Raw genomic sequence first — 19,543 nt, forward strand, 5'->3', positions numbered from 1 at the left:
GATGGCATCTTCCCTGGATTATAGAGGGGGAAACTGAGGCTTGGACAGTGTCACAGAGCATTAGAGACAGGTGAGTTGGGGTCTGACCTGAGTTGGACTAGCCCAGTCTCCTCTACGTTTTCTTTCTCCTCATGCTGCTCTGGGAGTTTGCCGGCTGGTCAGGGTGGAGCAGAGCCTGCCGGGCTCCTGGAACCCTGTGCTCTAGGAGCACAGACTTTCATGAGCAGAGCAGCAGTGAGGGAGGTGGGGTGGGTGACGGAGGGCCCTGGACCAGACCCTGCATGTGGGCCGTGGGGAGCCATGGGAGGTTCCAGCATGATGGCAACATGAGTGACATGAAGATGCAGGGAGTGGCAGGAGCCAGACTGGCTAGTGCCCACGTGTGTATGGCCGGTGGGTTGTTGGAGTACCCGCGAGAAAGAGCTGCTGTGTTTCCTGTTGTGGATACGAGATACTGGCAGGAGAGGTGATGTAGCACACAGTGTGTGGAGGGGCCGGGTTTGAACCCATGTCTGATTCTGGGGCTTATGGTTTTCTTAACTTAGGCTGGACTTTGGTTCAGACCCATCTGTTGGGAATCACGGAGGTTGTCCCTGGTTTTTTGCAAAGCAGACATTCCTCATGTTAGTCCCCATGCATGCATGCACCAGGCGTGGCCCCACCTGTGTGTCCTTGTGCTCCACAGCAGGGAGCGGGCATGCAGCAGGTTGGGGTGGGCCAAGGAAGGGCTGATTTGGGACATTTAGAGGGTAATAGTGATGGAGTTAATCAGGAGGTCAGAGGAGGGAGGGCAAGGTGGGGGTTCACTGATGGGGGAACCGGAGAGAACCAGGGGTAGGGGTGGGAGAGTCCTACTTTACCTTGGAGCTCGTGGGATGGAATGGCCCCCTGCCTCTCACCCCCCTCTCCTTCCTCCTGCTGCTACATCCAGCCCAATGCCAGCAGTGAGTGCCCAACCCTGGCTGGGTGTGGCCGTGGTGCTGCCAGTCGGATGGGGGTCCAGGTGCGCAAACAAGGAAGCCACTGCCTGCCTCACGGGCCAAGGACATAGAGAGTCAATATTTATTATTTGCCAGATGAAAACAAAGTACAGAAAGTGTGAGGGGATTCTGCAGCATCTGGTGCCAAGCCCAGGGCCACGGCTACTGGGCTTCTCGCTTCCTCTTGGGTGAGCTTAGACCCTGGTGAGTTTCCTCTGTGCTCTACGCCCTCTCTGTGAAGCAGTGTTATAGTGGTCTCTGGTGGCACTGTGGTCAGATTTAGGTTCGTGGATGTAGTACGTCCGGAATGGGGCAGCGCGTGGATGCTTACCACGTGGTCGCTGCTGCTGAGATTCTGGAGGTGTGTGCTCAGCGAGCACAGAGTGGCACTCAGGGGGCACTCTTCAGATGCAGGGGTGCAGGCACACTGTGTGTGCCCAGCAGGTGCACGGTGGGCACCTGGCAGCGGGCGTATAGCAGACTCTCGGTGGCCACACTGCAGACGCTCAGCTGGCACTTAGCACGCATACCATAAGTACTTATGCAAGTGTTCAGCAGGCGCACAGTGTGTATTCAGTAAGTGTTCAGCAGGAATTCATCAGGCACATAGTGCGCATTCAGCAGGTGCTAAGCAGACACTGGACTGTGACCTCCTTGATGGCAGGCCTGTCTCTGGTTCATTCTGGAATTGCCCGGTGCAAGTGTCCTTTCACAGGGCCAATTTCCTGCCACAGAGTCAGGCTTTCCCCCCCTTAAGTAATAAGAATGTGACGTGTCTTCCTGCTACCACCACTAATGCGGTGCTGTGGGACCATAGAGCTAGGTGGGTAGCATGGTGATCTTTCTGGAGCTTTAATCTGCCTGAACACTTTGGGGAGAAGGTTTGAGTATTATGGGATGCATGCATGGTGTATTATGCATGCATGCATGGTGTATCATGGGATGGAGTGCAGACCCATATGGGCTTGGGGCAGCATGATGCCCTGGGAAACAGCGGTAAGAAGTGTCAAGGTTGCCCAGTGAGGTCTCCGTGCAGTGGCCACAGTTTAGACTGGAAGACCCATTGCTCCAGTCAGTATGTATTGAGCACCTTCCAGGTGCTGTGTCCTGGAGATGCGTTGCTGAACAAGCCACAGCTTGTTTGAGCCCAGGGGATGAGGATGAGCCCTGGGGATGGAGAGTAGGAAGCTTGTAGAGGGGAGTCTTGACCTGATTGAGCTCAAGGCATGCTACCTAGGGGCTTTGTTGGGGTCTGCAACTGGGGTGCTCTGGGAAGGTTTTAAGCAGGGCTGTGATGTGAGATGTAAGTTTAGCGAAGATTCCTCTGACTGCCATAGACCTGAGAGGGGACTGGGGTAGGGGTCCTCCCCTCCCTGCAGAGGTCATGGGTGCTAGATTCATTAGCAGGTGCAAGACCACGACTTGCTGACTGGACAGATGTTCTTTCATCCAAGAATCAGGAATCTGATTCCCCAGGCAGGTGATGGAGTTCGGGGGGGTTATATTAAATGGCCTTGACTTTGTGCTCTGGTGGCCGCTGTCCTGAGACAGGGCATTTTTGCAGCAGAGACTTGGAGTCCTAATTTCATATGTAAGTTCCTCTTTTCTCTGTGGTCCCAGCTTGACACTCCATTGGTCATGGGGGCTTCACCCCGAAGCTGGGATGTGGCATTTTGTCCAGAGAGGTGAGTCTCTACCTGGAAGGCCAGGTTTCCTGAGTCCGTTGTTTAGTGGACCAGCACCCATTCCCAGATGCAGCCTAAGAGCTCCATGGTCTCTCCCTCGTTGCCTAGGGCTCCTTGTGCAGGGGTGGCATCCCTTGAGAACCTTTGCAGCTGGCTCGCAGGGAAGCTCTCTGCCACACCTTCTTTTCCTTAAAAATAGAAATCATTATGTTTCAAAACTGATGAAAATTGAAAACAGAAGACCTAAAGCACTTCCTGTGTCTTCCGTGCATCTGACGCAGCTCACCTAGGCACACGGGGTGGATGGGTGCACGCCAGCTGGTCATTTGCCTGGAAATCTCAGGGAGGAAGTGTCAGCCCAGCCAGGCAGAGTGCCTGGGGCTAGCTCTGCATGGCCAGCCTGTTGTCCTGGGGCAGGGGCGCCAGAGGGCTGGAGGGCTGGGGACATGGGGCCGCGGAGCATCCCGCCAAGGGGCCCCTGTGTCCACCCCCAACCTGGCTAAAAAGTCTTTCTGGGTGAGTTCAGTGGTTCTCGAGTAACTGAAGAGACCAGCTCCTGCTGCCCTCTTCTGTGGGTCCTTTTGCACCTGTGAGCATCGTGCTTTCTCCATTCCTTCTGTCCTCCCAGGCAGGCGGGCTTTGATAGCTGTAATTAGGACGGGAGCGGCTCATTAAATCATCACCGAATCAATGCGCAGCCCCGGGAGTGATTTGTAGGCCCAGCAGCCTCAGTCTTTGCCTGCAGGTGGCAAGGAGATGCTAATTCCCTCACCACTGGCTCAGCACTGGCAGAGGGAGGAGCGCTGAGGGTCCATAGCAGGGCCCTGCTGGGGGCCACTTGTGCCCGCCCCAGCGACCAGCCAAGTGGCTCTCTCAGGCTCAAGCCTTGCCTCTGCTGGTTTCCCTCCCCTGACTCCACATCTCTGCATCTCAGTTTCCCATCTGTGGGATTAGGACATACCCACCCAAAGTGCTTAGCCTCATGCCTAGCTGGCATCAGGGTGCCCCATGGGGCAGCTGTGAGGGCAGGGCTCACCCTTTGCACCCATGTCCCATGGTTTGGCACGTGACAGATACCAACTCATGGCTTATGAATCGTCTGTTCAGATTCGTTTTGTGGGGGCAGTGGGCGTATTCATTTCTCTTCACTTTTTTTTTTGAGTTTTGGGTTTGGTGAGAAACACAGACTGCTTCGGTACCTCCTCACCACCTCGAGCATCTCACATGAGCAGGCGGGATGGGCAAACCAGGACAGCAGTGCGCGTGTCAGCACGGTTCTATTAACTAGACTCCCGACTGCCTTTGGATTTCCCCAGATGTCCCCCAGTGACCTTTTTCTGGCCCAGGATCCCGTCCAGGCTCCCATGTCACATTTGGTCGTTGTGTGTCCTTGGTCTCTGATCCAGGGCCATGGCTTAGGGTTTCTGTGTCATCCATGACCTTCAACCCCTTGATGAGAACTGCTCTTTTTGTTGCTCAGGGTGGTTTTCTGATGTTTTCTTGCAGTTGAACTGAGGTGGTGTGTTTTTGGCAGGAATCCCATAGCGCCAACATTCTTTTTATAGTTTTCCTTTTTTAAAAAAATTGTGGTAAAATATACACAGAATTTATCATCTTAATCATTTTTATTTTGTTTTAATTTAAAAAATTAATGTTTATTTGTATTAGAGAGAAGGATAGACAGATCATGAGCAGAGGAGGGCCAGAGAGAAGAGACAGAATCTGAAGCAGGCTCCAGGCTCCGAGCTGCGAGCTGATCTCACAGGCTCAAACTCATGAGCAGTGGGATCATGACCTGAGCCAAAGTCGGATGCTTAACTGACTGAGCCACCTGAGGGCCCTTTATTTTACTTTTTTAAGTCTACTTATTTTGAGAGAGAGAATTCCAAGCAGTCTCCACCCTGTCAGTGCAGAGCCTGACATGGGGCTTGAACTCAAGAACCGTGAGATCATGACCTGAGCCAAAATCAGGAGTGGACGCTTAACTGACTGAGTCGCCCAGGGCCCCACTGATCTTAATCATTTTACAATGTGTGGTTCAGGGGCATAAAGCACATTCACACTGTGGTGCTACCATCCCCACCGTCCATCTCTGGAACTTGTTTCATCTTGCAAAACTGAAACTCTGTCCCCGTTAAACACTAATTCCTCATCCTCTCTCCCCCTGCTCCTGGCTCCTACTATTCTACTTTTCTGACTCTCTGAATCTGACCACTCATATAAATGGACTCATAGTATTTGTCTTTTAGTGACGGGCTTAATTCACTCAGCACAATGTCCTCGGTGTTAGAGTACACGTCTGTGTCGTAGTGTGTGTCAGGATTTCCTTTCTTAGGTTGAATAATATTTTGTTTTATGTATATGTCACATTTTTGTTTAATCACTTATCTTTCGCTTGGCACTTGGGCTCCTTCCACCTTTTGGCTGCTATGAATAATGCTGCTGTGAACATGGGTGTCAAATGCCTGCTTCCGTTTTGGGGTGTATATACCCAGAAGAGGGATTGCTGGATCATGTAGCAATTCTCTGTTTACTCTTTTGAGGGACTGCCCTGTTTTCCACAGCGGTTGCACCATTTTCTAGATTTTCACCAGCAGGGTACAACGGTTCCAGTTTTTCCACATCCTAACCAACACTTGTTGTTTTGTAGTGTTTTTTATTATATCATTGTGGGCGTGAGGTGATACTGTGTTTTGATTTTTGTTTCCCTAATGATTAGTGACATTGAGCATCTTGTTATGCACATGTGGCCATTTGTGGATCTTCTATGGCGAAATGTCTATTCAAATCTTTTGCCCATTTTTTATTTGTTTTTTGTTGTTGAGTTTTAGGAGTTCTGTAGATGTTCTGGATATTAATCCCTTATCCGATTTATGATTCGCAAATGTTCTCTCGCAGTCCGTGAGAATGGGGCCTCTCACTGCGTCCGATGTGTCCCTTGTTACACAAATGTTTTTAATTTTGATAAAGTCCAATTTATGTATTTTTCCTTTTGTGGAGTATGCTTTTGGTGTTATAGCCAAGAAGTCATTGCCAAATCTAATGTTATTAGGCCTTTCCTCTGTTTTTTTTTTTCCTGAGTTTTATAGTTTTAGCTTTCAGCGTTTGATCCATGTTGATTTTTATATATGGAATAAGGTGTTGGTCCAACTTCGTTCATCGCCTATGAAGATCCAGTTTTCCCAGCACCGCTTGTTGAAAAGACTGTCCTTTCTCTTTTGAATGGTCTTGGCTCCCTTGTCAAAAATCATTTGACCATGTATGTGAGAGTTTATTTCGGGGCTTTCTATGCCTTGGGTTTCTATGTCTGTCTTTATGCCAGTACCACACTGTCTTTATCACTGTAGCTTTGTAGTAAGTTTAGAAATCAGGGAGCGTGAGTCTGCCAACTTTCTTCCTTTTTTTTTTTTTTTAAGGTTGCCTTGGCTATTCAGGGTCCTTTGAGATCCATATGAATCTTATGGTAGGTTTTTCTATTTCTTCAAAAATCATTGTTGGGATTTTGATAGGGATTGCGTCGACTCTAGATTGCTTTGGTCAGTGTTGCCATTTTAACAACACGAAGTCCTGCTCTCCTTCTCCCAGCTGTGTGCCCCCGGGCAACCATATGCCCGGGTCCTGTCAGCTTCCCCATCACGACTCATGACTCCTCAGATGCACTTGTGGAGGGGGTCCTCTGTGCCAGTGCATGAATAGCCCTTAGGACTGTGTCTGCACCCAGTTGGTGTTCTGTGGAGGAAGTTGTGTCTGCTGACTGCCCTGGGGAGCTTACCAACTTAGAGAAGAGAAGAGGCTACAGGAGGGGGCCAGGCTGAGAGGGCTCCCTGGAAGAGGAGAGCTCTGTGGTAGGACAAGAGGGAGGGAGGGATGGGAAGGGTCTTTGGGAAGAGGAGGAATGACATGCATAGAGGTATAGAAGCTTAGAGGGGGATTGTCTGGGCCATGACTGATCTATGAGGTGAATCTGGGTAATGGGCGAGTGGCGAGAGAGGAGAGAGAGGGGTGGGAGTCAGATCTGGAAGGGTCCCAAGAACCGAGCTGGGGAGCTTGGACATGATATAGAAACTAGCTGATGGGGTTGCCAAGGGCAGATCCAAGATTAGCTTTGAGTCTTAGGAAGAGCTTGAAGAAAGATTGGTCAGGGGGAGCAAGAGACCAGGTATGGGAGGCACAGGGTCCTGGGGGGCTCAGGAGCTGAGAGGTGCCTGCCAGGCCAGTGAGGGTGGAAAGCCCGAGGGGGGCACAGGCTGTGACACAGGAAGACCATGGTGCCATTGGCCAGGGCCAGGAGGAGCAGGAGTGTGGAGGGGAGGATTTGGGAGGACAGGAGTCTGATGCAGGGGCTGCTGGGATAGAGGAGGTTCCTCTGAGCATTGAAGGGTGTTCTGAGGGCAGGGCCTGGTGGCGCTTGGGAGCTGCTGGCTGACTTGGCATTCAGGGCCTCCCCAGAAGGGGTGACACGTGAGGGGCACAGAGGCCCAACTCCTTGCAGGATCATGTTCAAATGAGCTAGGAGGGGATCACAAGGCGGAGGCTGGAGGAGGAGCAGCAGGGTGAGGGGAGGGAGGAGCATCCCTTGTGAGGGCAGCCATGGGTGCCGGGCTGGAGAGGCTCTGCCAGTCAACAAACATCGGACCGGTACCTGCTCTGAGCCTGCTTGGTGCTTGGAGGTGCAGGCACGGCAGCCACTTCCGGAGCAGGAGATGCCAGGCAGGGCATGGGGCAGCCATGTTGAGCACAGCGGTACCCTGAGGTTTGCCCAGGGGATTGGAGAAGTGCACCTGGCATAGGAAGGCACAGCAGCTGCAGAGGCTTGGTGTGGGGGGCATGTGCGTGAGAAGGTAGAGCCCAAGGGGACAGGATCCTGAGAGTGCCCCGGCTTGGCCTCACGTTCCTGCAGGCATGATGGACTTCATGCGAGCCTGACAGTGGCAAGCATGCAGCAGTGGACACAGCTGCTGGTTCAGGGGACAGGTAGGGTGGCGGGAGCTGAGAACAGCCACAGCACCTTTCATACTTATCTAGTGGCCACCTGGTCTGAGTTAGGGCTAGATGTGAAGGATGGAGACATCAGGAGGAAGGATGTCTAGCATGGGGCGTGAGAGAGGGACAGAGTGTCCTGGGCAGGGGCTGTGTTCAGGGAGGCTGTGGACACCTTCCTCCGAGCCTTTGGGAAGCTATAAGTACATTCAGGGGTGCGACCTGGGAGTGCTCAGTCCCTGGGGCAGGTGTTCCCAGGGTCTGTCTGCCCTAGGCAGTCCTCCTTGTACCTAGACAGCAACTAACTGTTTGGGTGTCTCACTGGGCCCCATCCTAGGAGCAGTGGGGTCAGGGGTCCCATCCCCATCAGGTCTGTGCCCCATCTGCCAGGGATGGACCGCCCACTCCCATGTTGCCTACCCTACCTGGCCCCTCAATCCAGCTCCTACCAGCACAGAGGACACTATGCAGGGGAAGGTGGTTCAGGTCACTTTGGCTTAAATCTTTGCAGTGGCTTTTCATCATACTCAGGTCCCATGAGGCTCTGAGCCCTCCTCCCCCAACTTCCTTGCTTACTGATGGGTGGCCTGGCCCCCTTATCCCCTCCATGCTGGTCCTCCTCCCATCATGCTCATTCTGACCCCAGGGCCTTTGCACTCAGTGGGCCTCCTGCCTGGAGGCCTCTTCCCAGCTCCAGTGTCCCCTCCTTGGCCATCTGCCTGCTCCCCCCCCCCCCCCCCCCCCCCCCCCCACATTTCCTGCTTGTTTTCAGCACAGGCCCTCTCACTCAGAAATCCTCGGCCTTCTTCCTTTTCCACTGGTCTCTCTGCCTGGTGGCCCAGGACCTGTTTGTGCTTCGTATTTGGGGACAAGCTTATGAGCCTGCAGAGCTTGTCCTCAGCCAGCATGAGCCTGCTGGCTTCCCCTGCCAGCCTCCTTTCTAGCACCCTTGGGTGATGGGTTCCCTCTGTGTCCAACTGCCTGCCCAGGTCTTCTGTCCTGCTGGCCCCAGGCAATGCCCTGTGGGCCCTCCCTGGAGGGGACTGGCCCTGCCAGCTAGGCCAGATATGCAGGATTTTCAGGGGCTGCTGGAGGGCAAAGACAGGAGCCAGTGTGAGCAGCCTGGGCTCCTGGGCTGTGTTGAGCTATTCCCTCAGGTGGGTGCTTTGGGTGGGGGTGTAGTGTGGGCTGCCCTCCAGGAGCCTCTGGCTCTTGAGCAAGCTTAGGCAAGGCCTGGCTGCTGACCCCTCCGCTTTCACCGCTGTCCCCTCCTCAGGGCTTCGCAGGCCTCTTGACATCCACTCAGGGCTGGGCTGCTAATGGTTAAATGCTGAACAGGCAACATGGATTTCTTTGGGGTTTTGGCTCAGGGTGAGACCTGCATTCCGGGCCTTGCTTGGCCCACATGCAGCATCCTAGCTCTGCACCTTCCCGTCCCAGTTGGCCTGCTTCTTAGGGTGGGGTGGGGGCTTCCTCCCCCCCAGGCCTTGGGTCAGGCCATGCAGCTGCTGAGCCAGAGTGAGGGCAGCGGGGATGAGCTAGACTTGGAGGCCCTGGGTCTGCTGCCAGCTGGGTGACCTCAGGCTGTGCCGACCCTCTTGGAACCCGGGGTTGGGTGTGGGGTGTGAGGGGACCCAAGGTGCCTTTATGCCTGGCCCTGCACTGGCTGATAAAAACTCGCTGGCCAGGAATCCAGGCCCTACGTTGTTGGCACTTCTGGTGTTTCAGGAGAAGCCAGCAACTCTGATGTTTAAGTTAATTTCAAAAAAAAAAAAAAAGATTTAAAAGTTGGCCACCAGTTCACATTCTTTCAAATGCTTCTCAGACCTCAGGAAGGCCGCAGCTGCGGCCACCGTGTTCCTGCCTGCCAGGTTGCAGGCTCTGATGTGGGCCAGTGGACCCTGAGGCTGTCTGGGCTGTGTGGACAGGCGGCCGCGCCGCTCCTGGGATGGGTGCCGTGTGGATCCACCCATTCCCGGGCTGCCTGGAAAGGGGGGTGCGGTGGCCAAGAAGCCACGTGGCCGAGGGTCTCTGGCAGGCCATGCTCTTCTGGGTACACACGTAGAGCCATAGTGGCTTCCCAGTTAGATGATACTGCTCTGAGGGCGGGGCGCTGTCCTCCGTGACAGTCCCCTACCTATGCTGTTGTCCCAAAGGCACAGGCTTGGGATGAGACACTCTAGGCCCTGCCTGCTGTTCACCTTCCTGCTGACGTGCGCTTTGCCCTGGCCCAGGACATCTGGAATGCTTTTCATTTTTCCTTTATATTTTTTTTATCGTGGTAAAATTCACATAATATAAAATGCACCTTTTTTAGTGACCCAATTTAGTGGCATTAAGGACATTCACAGTGTCATACAACCACCGCCCCTGTGTGGTTCCAGAACAATTCCATCACCCCAGAAGGAAACCCGGTCCCTGTTAGCAGTCACACCCCTGCCCCTCCTCCGGCTCCTGGAAACCACTTGCTGTCTCTATGCATTTGTGTGTTCTGGACATTTCACGTACATGGGTTTGTACAACACAGGGCCTTCTGTGTCTGGCTTCTTTCAGCGTCATGTTTTTGAGGTTGGTCCACATCACTGCCTGTCAGGGCTTCATTATTCTTCTTTCGGGCTGAGTAATATTCTACCGCATGGCCCATGTCTTGTTTATCCGCTTACCCGCGGATGGACACTTGTTGTCTCCACTGCTTGACAGTCGTGATGGGGGCTGCTGTGGACATGTATGTGTAAGTTGTTGTTTGGACACATGCATTCTTTGGGTCCTAGGAGTGGCCATGCTGGGTCAGGCGGTAATTCTTCTTCACTTTTTTTTTTTTTAATTTTTAATTTTATTTTTGATATGGAGAGAGACAGAGCATGAGAGGGGGAGGGGCAGAGGGAGAAAGAGACACAGAATCGGAAGCAGGCTCCAGGCTCTGAGCTGTCAGCAGAGCTTGACGTGGGGCTCGAACCCACGAACGTGAGATCTGACCTGAGCCGAAGTCGGAGGCTTAACCGACTGAGCCACCCAGGCGCCCCACTTCTTCACTTTTGAGGATCCACCAGAGCACCTTCCGAGAGCAGATGGGTTTGTAAACCACTTCTCCCATGTTCTTGGTTGCAGCCCTGCTTGGGAGCTGGGGCTCTGTGCCCCCTTGGGGATCTCCCCTCCACTCCCCACTCACTCCAGATTTTACTGGCTGAGTCATTACTTTACGTTGTCAAGGTTTGTGGCATTTGCTTATGGCCCATAACTGTAAAGCTCGTTGCTGGTTAGTCTTAGCTCAGTGTCCAAGGAATCAATGAAGGCCGGGATTTCTACCCTGGTGCATCTGGAATATTCCATCCATGTGGTAAGACTCGAAGGCCCAGGGATGTTACACAGTATGCCCAGGGCAGAGCCCCAGGGCATGGACTGGAGTGGGGGAACCCCTTTGTGCACCCAGGGGTTGCTCCTAGATGCTAGTGAGTCCCCAGCCTCGCTTCCCCCATACCCAGCGGTTCATTTCTTGTCCTAGCAGGAGGGCCTGTGATGTGTGGAACCCCACCCTGAAAATAGCACCCCGTGGGCGGCCTGGGCTGGCCTCCTCCCCTTGCACCAGAGCCCACCCAGAGGCATCAGGGCCCACACAACTGGCCCCTGGCTTCCAGCCTTTGCCATGATGCTAAGCAGGCCATTCACGTAGGCAGACCATCTGAAGCAAGGGGTCATGGGTCCCCCAGAAATCATTGGTTCCATTTCTGGGATGATGGTGTAGTGGACATGCAGACATTAGGGAGCACCTCAGTAGAGTCTGGGCAGCCTCGAGATATGGGCCTGGTAATTTGTTTGCAGCAAAACTGGTGCTCTGAGAACAGAGGCAGCCTCCCATCCACAGATCAGATGTCACTGCTGGTGCCCCAGAAGGGTTTCTGCAGAGTTTTCAGCTTTTCAGGATGGCGTGATTGGGCATTGTTCCCACCTTTGAGAGGTGGTGATGACATCAGGGGCCTCCTCTCTGATGCCTGCACCTCTTGGCCCCCTCAGCTGTATCTCGCTGCCTGCACCTTCCTTACTCTCCTTCAGTGCCTTTTGTAGTCCCCTCGTGCTCCCACTGGCTCTGGCGCACACAGGCTGAGGGCAGGCTTGCGGAGGGTCTCCTGGGAGTGTTCAGTGATAGCTTATTAGTTTCCTGGGGCCACCACAGCACATGACCACAAACCTGGTGGTTTAAAACAACAGGAATTTATTGTCTCATATCCTGGAGGCCAGTGGTCTGAAAGTAAGGTGTCGCCAGGGCCAGTCGGTTCATTTTGGGAGCTCGTGGGGAGCAGCCTTGTGCGTCTTCCAGCTCCTGGTGGCTCCGGGTGTCCTCAGCTTATAGCCACATCACTCCAGTCTCCGCCTTCCTCTTTGTCCTATGGTCTCTTTTTTTCTAAGTTTGTTTATTTAATTTTGAGCGAGAGAGAGAGAGAGAGAGAGAGAGAGCGCGCGAGCGAGCGTGAGCGCGCGCGGGCGAGCATGAGCAATCGAGGGGCAGAGTGAGAGGGTGAGTGAATTCCAAGCAGGCCCCAGGCCATCAGCACAGAGCCCGATGTGGGGCTCAGTCTCACAAACTGTGAGATCATGACCTGAGTCAAAATCAGGAGTTAGACGCTTAACCAACCGAGCCACCCCGGCACCCCGTGTCTGTCCTGTCTTCTTGTAAGGACACCCATCATTGGGTTAGTGCCCACCCCACTCCATCATGGCTTTGTCATAACTTGATCACGTCTACAAATGACCCTGTTTTCAAAGTTACATTCCGGGTACAATGTTTAGGACTTGGACATCTCATTTTGGGGGGACTTAATTCAACCCGCAACAGAGAGATATGTGCATGCGGCAGCACCTCAGTGATGCCTCTGATTGCAGGGCAGGGGGTACCGCTTCCCCCTCAGTCACCTGATGCCCTCCAGGGACCCCCATGCCTCCCCGCTTTGCCACACTTCTCTGTGTGCAGACATCACGCCTTTGCTCTTGTCACGGTGTTTTTATATCCCAGACGGGAGTGCTGTGTGCCTGTGTGCAGATGGACCCTCAGGGCTGGCAGCTCTGCGAGTGGGCCTGGGTTTTGAGGTTTGTCGCAGCAGAGGAGTGATAAGCCAGCCTCGCTCTGTGCCGTGCCATGTTACCTAGTCGAGTTTACCGTAGTTGATGTCCTCCTTTCCCGCTGTAGCTTTTGCTTTGCTGCTCTTTGGAGCTGCCCCGGGCACATAGGCAGCTGTGTGATGGGGAAGGGTTCGCCAAGGGGGAAAGATGTTGAGGGCCGTGTTGGGCGGGGAGAAGCCCTGGGGGCTCTGAGGATTATTTCATGGTGAGCCATGGCCCACCCTCCAAGGTCCTGCAGCCCACAGAGCGGGACCTTGGTCTGAGGATCATCGCTGGCAGTGGTGCTGGCATGTGGCTCCAGTGGAGCCTGAGGCAGTGGTGCGTGGAGGGGAGCAGGACCTGTGTGTTGGTAGAGGCTGCTGGGGAAGTGAGGACCAGAAGGTCCAGTGAGGAGAGGTGCTCTAGGACCTACCTGCTCAGCTAGGCAGTTTGGCCAGTCTCCGGTCACCAGCTGCAGGGAGGATGGGAGGCTGCAGAATTGATCTGGGCGCACACGCAGGAGGCTCGGACCAGGTGGATGGGGGGAGAAGGTGACCGCTGGGCCTAGTGCTAGAGCGGATGTGGGAGCTGGTGGGGGTGTGACCATGAGAGACACAGTCCCAGGACATTAGTGTGTGTGTGTCCGTGTTCATGAGCGAGTGAGCACATGTTTGAATAGGCGCGCACTTGGGAGTGTGTGCGTGTGGCACCTGGTGTATGTGAACACATGGTGTTTGTCTCCTCCGTGGCAGTCCCCGTCAGACCCCAGGTTCCTGTGGACGCCTCTTCTGTCCTCCTGGGCCCAAGGGAGGGGGCAGGATGGTGCACTGGGTAGGGAGCAGATGAGGCTTCGGGTGAGGCAAGGTTTTTGGAGGAGGCGGCTCGGCATGCCACCCCAGGGTGGGCGCAGCCCTTCCCAGAGCGGAGGGAGGCCAGGCAGGAGGAGGGGCTGGCACAGACAGAGGCCCTGAGGGGACAGGGACTTGGCCCTCCCTGGGAGCAGGAAGAAGACCTGAGAGGTGGGGCAGGGGGAAAGGGAGAAGATGGCGTGGCACTGCCACTGGCGATGGGGTCAGATTAGATTTTCATCAATGATCTATTTATCACTGACATGAGTTGCAGATAATGTAAAATTAACCATTTAAAGTGAGCAACTGAATGACGCTTAGTACATTCACAGTGCTGTACAGCTGCCACTACCGTCTCATTCTGAAATGTTTCTGTGACCCCCAGAGGATACCCTGTCCCCTTGAGCAGTCACTCCCCGCCCCCCGCCCCCAGCCGCTGGCAGCCACGAATCCGCTTTCTGTCTCTGTGGACTTGCTTGTTCTGGATGTTTTGTATCCATGGGATCATGAAGCATGTGGTCCTTTATGACTGGCTTCCTTCACTGGATGTTTCCGAGTTCGTCCACATCATAGCCTGTCTCCGAGCGTCATTCCTCTTCATGGCTGAGTGAATACATCCCGTTGTATGGATGGACTGGGTTTTGTTTATCCGTTCACCCATCGATGGACCCCTGGGTTGTTTCTGTCTTTTGGCTGCTGCGAACGCGTGTGTGTGAGTGTGGATGTAGACGTTAGGCTTCATTTTGTGTGGTGTGTACTGAGGAGTGGAATCGCTGTGTCCTGTGCAGCTCGGTTTAACTTGTTCCAGAACCTCCAAACCGGGGTCGGGTTTTATTATAAATATGATGGCGACCTACTGGTGTGCTTAAAACAGAAGGGGGAGACGATTTGAACGTAATTAATCAAGAAGAGGACAGGAAGAGTTCCTGGCAGCCGTGTGCAGAGGCTTTTGGACAGGAGAATTGGGGAGGAGGCTGTGTGGGTGTCCTGGTGCAAGATGACACGGACTGGGACCGGGGAGGGGGTCGCACCGGCCCTGGAGGTTGAGCTGCTGGGACTTTTCTCCCAGAAGTGACAAGGGGCAGAGGGAAAGGGGGGCCCGAGGAGACTCTGCAGTGTCCCCTGTCAGGGCCTCAGCTCCCCAGCCCAGCGCCCAGGTGCTGCTCCAGCCCGTCCTGGCTGCCCCCTGTGGCCCGACCTCCTCAAAGCCTCTCTACCATGTGTCCTGTCCAACCACAAGACCATGGTGTTCGCCTTTCTGGATCCTTGTCTTTGCTTTCTTGTCCCTGGGGGGCAGGGCCCTGGGCTGGTGACAGTTCCTCCATGGTGAGGCCTATTCTGGGAAGTGTCCACTGGACCACACACGGTTCTGTGCGGTGCCCGTCTCACCAGGCCAAGCGTGTGGTCTGAGGGCCATGAGGCAGCGAAGGGGCCGACCCTGCCTGTCTCCATGCCTGGAGCAGGTGCTGCCCAGGATATGTGGGGGTTTGTGGGGCTCAGGGCAGGCACCCAGGGGCACAGAGTGGGTCTGGACCACAAAATGGATTTCATTGTTATTATGTAACTCCATAGTTGTGCTATGTCTAAAAAATGGAGCATAAAGCTATTTTGGGCCCATGGTAATGAGGGCATCTCGCTTTTGTCTTATCTTCCCGGGGCCCCTGCCAGCCGTCCTGGGGGGAGGCAGCGTTGAAGGAGCTGCTCGCAAGAGGTGGTTTCAACCCAGAGCCCGAGCAAGGCTGTGTGTCAGCATGTGGACGCCTTTTTCAAAAGGCACTTGTTTGCCATCAGCCCAAGGCAGCTGCCGGCAGATTGCCGTGTGGCCCCTGTGATACCAGAGGCGTGGGCGCTGAGCCCCTGGCACGAGAGACGCTGACTTCCTTGCCAAGTCCGGACCCCTCTTTCCCAAGGCACGTCCGGCACCTGTCAGAAACTCAGCCTGAGGTTTTCAAGGTGGGCTGGGCCAAGGGAGATGCAGGACGTGTTATGGAGGCAGTGTTCCTGCCTTGCTCCTTGCCTGGGCTGAGGGGCTGCTTGCTTCTGGTGGCCGGCATTCGGCTGGTAATTTGTGTTACCCTGTTGATGAAATTCAGCATCAGGCTGCAGAAGGTCCGTTCCCTCGGCCACAGATAGAGATGTGTGCTCGCACACTCCCGGGGCTGTGTACACCAGGGGGTGTGTTCAGAGTCAGGGCAGAGAAGTGACACGTTTCAGAGTTTTTGCTACCCATGCGTGAGTGGGGTTTGTGCCTGTCTTAGTGTCTTGGGGCAGCTGTAACAAATAACCACAAAGTGGGGGGGGGGCACTTAAACAACACAAGTGTGTTCTCTCACAGTGTTGGAGCCAGAGGTCCCAAATCAAGGTGTTGCAGAGCTGCACTGCCTTTGAAGGTTCCCTGGGGGAGGATCCTTCCTTGCGTCCTGCAGCTTCCGGGAGCTCCGGATTCCTCGGCCTGTGGCTCTTCCACCACAGTCTCTGCCTCTGTCTCCAAACGGCTCCTTGTGTGTCCGTGTGTCTGTGTCTGCTTCTCCTCCTCTTATTAAGACACCAGTCAGTCATGGGATTAGGGCTCGCTCTACTCCTACGTGATCTTGTCTTAACTAACGTCTTCTTTAAGACATCTCCAAATAAGGTCACGTTCCCAGGTGTACAGGGGTTACATGGATCCATATTTTGGGGTGACAGTTCCACCCACTGCAGACCCTCTACCAGGCAGATCCCTTGGCCATCAGTGAGGCCCCAGCTCCCTAAGAGGTGCAGTGAGGTACCCCACCTTACATTCAAGCACCTGGGTGTACCTGGGTCACGGTGAGGCCAGGGGCTCGGCTGAATGTGGGTGGGTGTCTCTACTGTTTGGGCACAAAGCTGTGGGTTTTGTGGACATGCACCGTGGGCCCCTGGTATCTGTGCATTGGCTCACTGTGTCCCAGGCACCACGTGACACTTCTTGTGTGAGGATCCTACTGATCACCCCACCATCTTGCCAGGGAGGCACTCCCAGCCCCATGTTGCAGATGGGGAAACTGAGGCCAAGTGATTATAAACTGGGCTGTGCTCCCTGGCCAGGGAGTGGCAGACCAGGGATGGGGCTGGGCACAGACACAGGCTGTGTGTACACTGGACACCCCCCGCCCCAAGCCTTACAGCAACCCCGGGAGAGGGGGTTGCATTGTGTCCCCCAAACATATATGTCCAGGCCCTAACCCCTAGAATACGTGATGGAAAAAAGGTCTTTAAAGATGTGACCAAGTTAAATATCTGGAGATGAGATCATCTAGAGAAGGGCGGGCCCTGAATCCAGTGACTTGTGTCCTTCTAAGAAGGCCACGTGAGGACAGAGGCAGAGATTACAGTGGTGCAGCCACAAGCCAAGAAACACCAAGGATGGCCAGGAGCCACCAGTGTTTACACTGAGATGAAATTCACCATTTTTAAGTGAACAGTTCAGTGGCGTTTAGTATATTCACGATGGTGTTGCAGCCCTGTCTGTCTAGTTCCAGAACATTTTCTTCAGAAGGAAACCCTGTCCCCATTATCAGTCACACCCCACTCTCCCCACCTCTTTGCTCTTAGCCCCTGGCACCCACTAATCTACTTTCTGTCCCTACGGAGTTGCCTGCTCTGCTCTGGACATTTCGTATAAATGAATCATACACTGCGTGGCCTTTTGTGTCTGGCTTCTTTCACTCGGCATGATGGTTTTGAGGCTCAGCCACGTTGTAACGTGAGTCAGTGCTTCCTTCCTTTTTATGGCCGAGTGATACTCCACTGTATGGACGGACCACGTTTTATTTACTCTTTCGCTGTTGGGTTGTTTCTACCTTCGGGCAGTTATGAATGGTTCTTCTGCAGTTTACACATTCGTTTAGTTCTGACCTTCAGTCTCCCCACATCTGTCCCTGTCTGCCCCAGTGGTCCTGGCCCTGATGCCCCTGTGAGCCAGGAATGGGTGCAGGAGGCCTTGGGAAGGGCGGGTGTCCTTCTGCCCAAGGCCAGAGAGTATAGAGCTCTACCCAGCTGTGGGGCTCTCTGGCCTCTGGGGAGGTGGAGCGCCACCACACTACAGTTTATGTTAAAAATTTTTTTAAATGTTTTATTTATTTTTGAGAGAGAGACAGCATGAGCGGGGAGGGTCAGAGAGAGGGGGACACCGAATCCAAAGACAGGCTCCAGGCTCTGATCTAGCTGTCAGCACAGAGCACGACATGGGGCTCGAACCCACGAACTGTGAGATTGTGACCTGAGCTGAAGCCAGACGCTCAACTGACTGAGCCACCCAGGCGCCCACACACAACAGTTTAAAGTGGCAGATGTTTGTGAGCGTGACAGGTTCAGGGCAGTGTTGCCAGCAATAGGCTTGGTACCGGCTGGACAGAGGACCTTGTGGGGAACCCTGGGGCATGTGCTTGTCTGTTTGGTGTTTCCTGCCTTGGGACCCTTTGGAATTGGGGATGCCTATAAGAGCTATGATCCCTGGATGGTCAGAGGGGCTCCTGAGCAGGAAGGATGCGGCGCCCAGATGGAGTGAGAGGGTCACCACCTGGCCGCCATCCCCTCAGAACCCCCGGAAGGCAGGACGTGAGTCAGTGCATCAACACTAATGACATCCAGCATCACCTGGAGAGAAGCAAACACAGGCCTCTGGTGGCATTCTCAGGGCCCCCTTATCCGCCACTTTGCAGGAGGAGAGTCCGAGATGACGGGCTAGTGACAGCTGTTAGGTCCTGGGCTGGGGTGGTGGTATGTTGTTTTCTGTGCTTGCTGGAATTCAGTTTCATTTTCACATGAAAAGAAAGAGGTATTGCAGTGCTGTCTGTGCTTGGGGGGCGGGGGTGTGTTTCCTGGTATGAGCTTGGGGTTCAGAGCCCGGCCACCTGGCCTCAGCTTCCCCTGGGAAGGGGAGATGGTGGCATCTGTCCTGGCTCAGGGGAGCCGTGGCTGTGCACGTCCTGGGCCTGATGTTAAGGGACCACAGACTGGGGCACCCAAAACAGCAGGAGCTTATTATCCCATGGAAATCTGAAGTCAGGGTGTCAGCAGCCACCCCCCCCCAACCCCACTGTCTCCAAAGGCTCTCGGGGTAGATCCTTCCTGGCCTCTCCCGGCTCCTGGGGGCTCTGGTGTTCCTTGTGCTATGTGACCCCAAACTCTAATTCCATCTCCACATAAGCTTGGCCCTGTGTGCCTCTTATAAGGACCCTTGTCATCCGTTGAGGGCCCACCTAGACTGCACGGGAAGGTTTCTTCTTACTGTAATTTACATCTGTAAAGACTCTTTCTGAATAAAGTCTAAGTCCTAAGTTTCAGGGGTGGGGATGCGGACAGAAGCTTTCCAGGATACAGGTGAACCCACTGCATGTGCCTGAGTTGACCCACATCGAGTGGATCTTGCTGTTACTGTGTTCCTGACTGTCAGAGGCCTCCTACCCTGTTGCCTGCCCGTCCCCCACCCCCATTGCTTTATCATGGTTACCTGTCCCTCCCATCCTAGTGCCCTTTTTGCGGGGAGGGGGAACTACCCGGAGCTCAGGGTGCCCCTCTGTCCTGATTGTGCCAGGCAGATGTCTGTGCATAGTTTTCCATATGTGAGATCACCCACCACTCCCTAGGCCCCTCAGCCTGAGTAGGGGGAACCTCCTCTCTAAACTCTGTGGGGCCTCTGCACCCCAAGTACCACCCTTCCTCAGCTCCATCCAACTGGGGAGTCCCTCCCCATGGCCTCTAGGGAGCCTTCCCCCTTCTTACAGAGCCTTCTGTAAGAAGCCGGAGCATTGCATTGGCTTGTTTGGGGGTTTGTGTCAGTCTCTGTCCTGGAGGGGATAACATGGGGTGTTGGGCCCCACTTTGAGCTCCCAGTTATATAGTTCCCCACAGCCCTTCTTTTGTTCTGGAGAATTCTTTTCCTGTTCCAGGGAGCATTTATGGGGCTGTGGCTACCCTGCTCTCCCACCTTGCC

The 19,543-nt window shown here is 54.3% G+C and overlaps 1 protein-coding gene across 1 annotated transcript in view; it reads left to right on the forward strand.

Moving 5' to 3' along the window:
- The first annotated feature begins 1,287 nt into the window (after positions 1-1,287).
- Positions 1,288-19,543, forward strand: part of CRTC1 (CREB regulated transcription coactivator 1) — a 66,540-nt gene continuing 48,284 nt past the window's right edge. Inside the window, exon 1 of the mRNA XM_029917859.1 lies at positions 1,288-1,341. Within this exon, the coding sequence (XP_029773719.1) occupies positions 1,288-1,341 (54 nt within the window). The remainder of the gene's footprint in view (positions 1,342-19,543) is intronic.

The sequence above is a fragment of the Suricata suricatta genome, chromosome 12 (assembly GCF_006229205.1).
Source record: "Suricata suricatta isolate VVHF042 chromosome 12, meerkat_22Aug2017_6uvM2_HiC, whole genome shotgun sequence".
Taxonomy (NCBI): Eukaryota; Metazoa; Chordata; class Mammalia; order Carnivora; family Herpestidae; genus Suricata; species Suricata suricatta.